Here is a 7,756-nt window from a genome sequence, read left to right on the forward strand (position 1 = left end):
CCATCTTAGCTGTGGCATTCAAAGTTGATTTAAACCATCTCGCCAGATAAGTTGGATACACAGACACACAGGCAAGCACAGGCACACTCAGATTCCCACGCTCGGAGACAAAACATCAAAGAAATGTAGATGCATACAGTTTTAAGTGACTGAGGAAGAAAATGTCTTCGCATCCCGAGCAGCTAGGAGCTGACCCGAAAAAACCACTGAGTCAGGGAAAGCATCTGCCTTCAGCTCAGATCATGATCTCAGGGCCCTGAGTTCAAGCCCCATGTCAGGCTCCCTGCTCAGTGGGCAGTCTGCTTCTCCCCACCCCACTCCCCAGCTGTCTCTCCCTCTCTCGTTACCTCAAACAAAATAAAATCTTTATAAAAAAAAAAAAAAGCCTAAAGCAATTTATAAATTCCATGTGCTCTGTCTTAAGAGAAAAACCATGCTGACTGATCAGCAGTGAGGACAGCTGTCCTTTAAAACGGCTTCCCATTGGGACGCCTGGGTGGCTTAGTGGTTGAGCGCCTGCCTTTGGCTCAGGTCCTGATCCCGCGGTCCCGGGGTCGAGTCCCACGTCGGGCTCCTTGCCTCTCCCTCTGCCTGTGTCTCTGCCTCTCTATCTGTATCTCTCATGAATAAATAAATAAAATCTTTTGAAAAAATAAAACCGCTTCCCATTGTAATCTGCCGGCTGTCTAGGGGCGCTGATAAGCCTGAGGCACATTGAGCCAAGAAGAGGCAGTGCCCTGATAAAAGCCTGTGCCTTTGAGGTCTGGGGGGTTATTTTTATATATGTGTATGCACACACAGATGCTGGATGGAGATTCTCTGTCAATGCTTCATCCTGAGACAAAACTGCCGTGTGATCAGCTCATGCCAAGTGTGCACTGCTGCGCTAGCGGTTCAGTGTGTCCTTCCTGCAGGCCGCCATGGGTGGACCTAATAGCAGAAACATGTCCGTGATCATAAGAAAGTAATTTTTTCCAGGGCGGGGTTCACACATTGTACTTCTTTAGAGCCATCCCTATAACTCTTCCCAAATATAACAAAGGAGGCAGCTAATCTTGCCACTCAAGTCAGATCATATGGCACTGCTTCACTTCATGAGGGTGGACAATTTATAGGTTTTATTTTTTATTTTTGCCCTTTAAAAAAATAATCTTTTAAAAGATTTTATTTATTTGACACACAGGGAGAGCACAAGCAGGGGGACTGGCAGGGAGAGGGAGAAGCAGACTCCCTGCTGAGCAGGTAGCCCAACACAGGGCCTGATCCCAGGTCCCCAGGATCATGATATGAGCCAAAGACTGATGCTTAACCCACTGAGCCACCCAAGCACCTCAAAAATAATCATTTAAAAAAAATAAATTAAATTAAATAAATTAAAAAAATAATCATTTAAAGGAAGAGTGGCAAAGGAGAATGGGGAGTTCGTATTTAACGGCCAGAGCTTCAGTTGGGGATCGTGAGAAAGTTCCAGAGACTAGTAATGATGACGGTCATACAAGCACATATACTTAATGTCACAGAGTGTTGCACTTAAAAATGGGTAAAATGATCAATTGTGTTATATATATTCTAAATAAATAATATATATAAATAATATATGTATTTAATTTAAAAATATATTTAATTTAGAAATACATATTAATATATCGTATTAATATGTTAATTATAATATAAATATATAATATATGAATATTAATATATCACATAGGAATGTATTGTTAATATATTAATATATTAATTATATATTTATGTTAATATAATATGTTATATAATTATATTTATATATTACATAATATATATTATATAATATATGTATAATTAATTAATTTAGAAATATATATATATTTCTAAATGCCAGTGACTTAACCCGGAGCTGTTATCCTTCCCCTGGTCTTATAAGTCCTCTGTTGTTTGATGCAAAGTAAACCTTTACCCCATTCAGCTGAATTCCACACAGGTCACTTATCTCAGAGCATGGGAGCGGTGACCACGGCTGCAGATGCCAGCTTGGGGCCGTCCTCATGGCTGTTTGCATGCCACCCTGTGTCCCCACAGCAGGAACTCATTGAGAGCATCAGTCGCAAGCTGCAAGTGCTTCGGGAAGCCCGGGAGAGCCTGCTGGAAGACATCCAAGCCAACAGCGCCCTTGGGGACGAGGTGGAGGCCATTGCCAAAGATGTCTGCAAACCCAACGAGTTCGACAAGTTCCGCATGTTCATTGGGGACCTGGAGAAAGTGGTCAACCTTCTGCTGTCGCTGTCCGGCCGCCTGGCCCGAGTGGAGAATGCCCTCAATAATTTGGACGACAGTACTTCTCCTGGTGATCGGGTAGGTACCTCGTGTCTGATCTGGACGTCAGCGCGGCCTGTGGGCAGTTGTGCACAAGGTGTCATGAGGTCACGCCGTGAAGCCACACACAGTTCTCTAGCAGCCCATCCCGGGCTCTCCCTCTCTTTCTGGTAACTGAGACAGGTGCTGCCGCGGTGTACAGGGGCCGGAGCGCCGTCATCACTGGACCGTGGGCTGCTGTGATCCTTGGGAGGAGCCGTGGCTGCTTTGTGACATCTTTTCATCTGTCCCCATGGATCGTTACTAATAACTGTCTCTTCCTAGGAAAGAGTCCTTTTCACTTTTCTTGACTACGTGTAAGTGGAGCTCACCTACTCTGACAAACTGTAAACACTCAGTGATAATACAACGTGATGTTGCTGCTTTTAACAGGAGTGCACATAGCAGTCTGGAAAGAGGCAAACGACTTGCCAGCCTTTTCTCCTTCCTATAGGTGTGCAGCTTGGAACATGTCTCATAGTTTCAGTGTTTCACGCACAAAATACGGGAAGTAATACCTGCCTCGTTGGCTTTTCTTCCAGGTCAAATATCAGCAAAAGATTGAGTTTGATTCTTTGAGTAGGCTGTCAAATGATCATCTTAATTATTAATAAGACTTCTTAACTTCTCTGAAGGGGCGGGCAGAAGAAGCATCCTTCTCCCTTATTCCAGGTGAGAGTGGTGTCGTCCACATAAATCTTCTCAAGCGTGGCTTTCAGATCATTGTTGTTCTGCGCTTAGCTAAGTCATTAGTTACTACCATTTCAACATACTATATAAGCATTTAAAAAATAACTGAGACCCTTGGGTGATTTCAGATTCCATATTGCTGTTTTTCCCATCCTTACCAGGTGTATCTAAAAAGAGTTAGGGGCGCCCGGGTGGTTCAGTGGTTGAGCGTCCACCTTCAGCTCAGGGCATGATCCTGGCTGGGGTCCTGGGATCGAGTCCAGCATCAAGCTCCCTACAGGGAGCTTGCTTCTCCCTCTGCCTGTGTCCCTGCCTCTCTCTCTCTCTCTTTGTGTCTCTCATGAATAAATAAATAAATAAAAATAAATTTAAAAAAAAAAGAGGAAAATAACACAAACAGGAAAGAGATTTATTTTTACCTAATTGGAATATTCTCAAGCATTAAAATAAGTGAAAAAATAGTATGGCCTTTGCAACTCAGCTCACCTTTGATTCATCTTTCTTTCTGTGTATGTGGAAGAACAGAGACTTTATTTAGAATTTCAGGATGATAGAAGGAATCACAACACTAAGTACCACATGCATGGTCCTCCTGGGTACCAGACTCTGCAGCCCTCACTCCGTCCCTGGGGGTCCCTCCGAATGCAGTGTTTCATGGCCACGGCCAGATGCAGTGCAGTGGTCCAGTCTCCAGCATAGCTGGCATTGGAGGGGAATCCATTTGGGCAGCCAAATCTCAGGGAAGCTAAACTTTTCAGAGACAGACATCGTAACCAGTTAAAAGCCATGGAGGGAGGTTTTATAAGGCTCCCTTCATCTTTCCAGATAGAAAATGAACACGTGAGTTGATGCAGACACATCAGATCCTCCTCACAATCTCTGCAGCTTCCTGTCCCCACTCAGCCCAACTGATTTCAATAGCCCGAAGCAGACTTCTAGAATCCGTTAACATCGGCTTCCCTTTGGGTTGGAATTAATTTGCTTTGCCTCCCCTCTTTCCGTGAAAATTCACTGTATGTGTGTTTGACGTGAAGCTAGAGGTGTCCCTCAGGAGCGGGCAGGGTGCCCTACAAGGCGATAGGGTTTGCAGGTGCTTCCTGGAAGCCTCGCGTCGAGAGTGCTCTTCCTGAGTGTGCCTGTTTTACAGAGCGCCGCTGCGTCCTAGACCGCTCCCGTGTGGCTGTGGATCAGTGTCCGTGGCCAGGTTGCAAAGTAGCAGAATAACAGAGTGGCTGTCCTGGTGCCCGAGTGCAAATCACACCGAGATGACCCCTGGCCTCCCCCAGTTGACATTGGAAGGCATTTAATGCATTCGTCTCTTCCTTCTTAGTTTTCATTAAACTTGGGGATGGTAGGGACAGCTAAGTGTGTATTTTGCAACTATGAGTGCCATGTTTTGGGGACGGGGTCGTCTGTGTCCCCCCTAGCAGGACCCTTGTAAGGATCCCAGGTATCTGCCCCCAGCCCTGTATCCCTTCTGCCTGCCCTGGCCCCCTGACCCGCGTCCTTCTGCAAGGCTGCCCAGAGGCTCTTCCTCCTGCCCCAATGGTTTAGAGACCCAGCTCTATAAGTTCTTTAGACTCTATTTCTTTTGCCTACTTTACCCCATGTCTTGCCACAGGCCTCTGGCCTGCCTGGGATCCCCAGGTCCTTTACACCTCTTGAGCCTCTCCGAACTCTAGTTGTCTGTCCCTGGCCCAGTCTTCTCATCACAGCGTTAGGAAGAAGCGAGGGTGTCCCAAGCCGTTAGTGCTTACAGGGGTGCTGGGGCTGGAGTCTGCCCACACCCCAAGTCTTCCCACGTACATGTCATCAGGTCTCTGGTCCCTGCCTTTGGTGTCAGGGCCTCCACTGAACCAGCCCCCACAACTGCTGGCATTGTCAAGGCGTTGGCTGCAGCCCCTGCTCTAGGCCTGGTCCTCAACGGGCTTGTCTCTCTCTCCACAGCAATCGCTGCTCGAGAAGCAACGGGTTCTCATCCAACAGCACGAGGATGCCAAGGAACTGAAGGAGAACCTGGACCGCCGGGAGCGCATCGTGTTCGACATCCTGGCCAGCTATCTCAGCGAGGAGAGCCTGGCGGACTATGAGCATTTTGTGAAGATGAAGTCCGCCCTCATCATCGAGCAGCGGGAGCTGGAAGATAAGATACACCTGGGTGAAGAGCAGCTGAAGTGCTTGTTCGACAGCCTTCAGCCCGAAAGAGGCAAATAGGAGGCCCGTCCCTGGCAGCAGACAGGAACTGGCCCTCGGAGCTCCGTTCCTGAGGATGCAAGTAGAAACCTCAGCCTGTATTTATCTCCTGTAGGGCAAATCCTCTGGTAGCAAAATGGCTCTTAGGAAAGCAATAACTTCCATGTATGTTTGCAATGATTTATTTAATTTTTTAGTTTTCCTTTTGAATGCTGAGCAGAATGTCTCACTGGTAGCCATTCTCCTTTGCAAGTTAGCACACGTGGCACCAGGCTCCGGTGGACGGCAACTCTCCACAGTCTAGACTGTGGGCTCCACTCACGCCATGCATGCGAGTGGTTATAGTCACTGCTAGGTCTGCCCTTCCTCCCATCCACTCGGGAAGCGGCCCCGCTGGGTGGGGTGCGTGAGACGGGAAGCCCTGGTGCACATCTTACTCTGTGATTCGTCCAAAGCATGGGCTGCCATGTTTTATCCCTCTTCGTCCAATGGTGTGGAGTGTTTGTTGTCCCTCATTCATTGTCCACCAGCAAAAATCATGATGATAGGATGGTAATTTATTAACATTTAGGAAAAGTGAATAGTTTCCGAGTAGTTAAAAACCCAGCTGTGAAATGAATAACCTGCATGTTGGGTTCACTCATTCTAAAACCGCCACTGAAAGAAACAGTCTGCATGCTTTAAAACACACCCACAGAACAAATAGCTTTAGTACTGACGTTATGGCCCAAGGGATGTTTTTTTCTGCAGAGTGAAATTGCTTGGTTAATCGTAGGTCCAGTAGTGTTATGTGCTTGCTAGACATTCGTTTCATGAGACCAATAGTGTGTTTCCGAAATTACTTTTTCCCCAAAACAATTCTTTTGTTGCATATGGTTGTTAACGATAATCGGCTACTTGTCTCTTTTTGCCTCCTTAAATCTGCTACCTTGCTATAAGGGTCCTATGTATTTGCTTATAAGAACCTTTCCTCTGGCTTTTCAGAGGTCCTATGAACTAGACAACCCCTAAAGTTGATCTTTTTCTGCCCATTTTATTGGTTGAAATTGCAAGATTCTAAAGAGAGTCTGTGCAGTAGGAAAACACTGTCGTGCTGTCGGTTTCCAGTGGACAAGTCACAGACTGGGAGAAAAGACTTGCCAATCATGTATGTGACAAAGGATCTAGATCCAGAGCACATAAAGAACTTTGAGAACTCAACAGTAAGAGAACAAACAGCCCAGTTAGAAACGTGGGCAAGAGACTTACCTTGGCACTTCACCAAAGAGGATATGTGCATGGCAAACAAGCATGTGGGAAGATGTTCAACCACCAGTGGCTTGGTTATGACTCATTTTTTATCTACGTCGTTGCAGACCTAATGTGTGCTCGTTCACAGATGCTCATCTGATTCAATGCCTGGTAAATGGCAGGAGAACCCCTTGGGTGAATTCGTATTGAGCTGATATCCAGACATTTGTTTGATGGAAGGATCGTTTAGATCCTCATTGCCCCCTATTCCCACAAAAGTCTGCCAACAGGTAGGGAGATGTATGTCCCTTTGTCAGCAGTGACCATTGCCTTACCAAAACACACGTGCACATGAATGTCTTAACTGACTGATGTCTATACTTCCTGAGCCAGAGAGGGTGAGCTGGACTCCTGAGCCACAGCATGGATGTCTGTGCACCCGGGGGAGGGGTCCCAACTGGCAAGCTTCAGTAATGCAGGCAATAAACACTCTTTTTGGCAACCCAGCCATGCCAAAAAGATAAATGCCTTTTCACAGGTTTTCATTCCTCTTAAATTAAGCTATTTCTATCTGACTTGAAAAATTCCCCTTCCTGCCAATGAAGTGTCCTCCTTCCCTCCTGGTGCAGTCCCTTGCTGTGAAAACTGGTCACTTCAGAAAAGGTGAAGCTGGCTGTCCACGGACCTCCATCGTTCTCCCTCAGGGGGACAACCACAGTAGTTTGAGTGTAGTTTGCTTTTAATTTAGACAAAGCTTTTATCTGTGATTCTTTCCCCTCAAATACAGTATTGTGAATCATTTTGATGATCAATATGTAAAATGTGAATAATAGAATTTATGTGTCTGGATCCAGCCTTTTGAGGGCTATTGAGGACTTTCTCTTACACATAGCAATATACAGTGCTCTATTTACCCTCTCAGCAAAGCACATGTCATCATACGTGTCCTGTGCCCATCCCATTTGCCTCTTAAACGTCTGGTTAGCGGGGACCCAAAGATTTCAGTGAGTCAATGTACATAACTTTGTATATAGCTATATTATTGCATACGACAACGATCTGGTGCTAATGTTCTGCCCTTGGCATTCTTAGGTGGTGGCTGACTCCCCTCCTCTGTCATAACTCAGCTCTGGAATGCTCTATATAGCAAGGTTTCAGTCAGGGGCATTGCCTGTGGCTTTTATCCTGCCGTCCACTGTGGAAAATGTGTACATATTTCATGCTTGACACTCACCGCTTACCTCTCAACACATCATCCTGCTTGACTTTAACAAAATAAATAGTGTCTCTGAGTGAATGGAGCATGTCTCTGATT

The 7,756-nt window shown here is 46.0% G+C and overlaps 1 protein-coding gene across 4 annotated transcripts in view; it reads left to right on the top strand.

Moving 5' to 3' along the window:
- SHROOM2 (shroom family member 2) overlaps window positions 1-7,738 on the top strand; it is a 143,062-nt gene extending 135,324 nt beyond the window's left edge. For 3 of the 4 annotated variants that reach the window (XM_055337508.1, XM_055337510.1, XM_055337511.1), the window contains 2 exons: window positions 2,056-2,328; window positions 4,966-7,738. In XM_055337508.1, the coding sequence (XP_055193483.1) occupies window positions 2,056-2,328; window positions 4,966-5,232 (540 nt within the window). In that variant the 3' untranslated portion in view covers window positions 5,233-7,738. The remainder of the gene's footprint in view (window positions 1-2,055; window positions 2,329-4,965) is intronic. The other variant, XM_055337509.1, reaches the window with a different exon arrangement.
- Window positions 7,739-7,756: the final 18 nt, after the last annotated feature.

Source organism: Nyctereutes procyonoides, unplaced genomic scaffold, assembly GCF_905146905.1.
Source record: "Nyctereutes procyonoides isolate TBG_1078 unplaced genomic scaffold, NYPRO_anot_genome, whole genome shotgun sequence".
Lineage (NCBI taxonomy): Eukaryota > Metazoa > Chordata > Mammalia > Carnivora > Canidae > Nyctereutes > Nyctereutes procyonoides.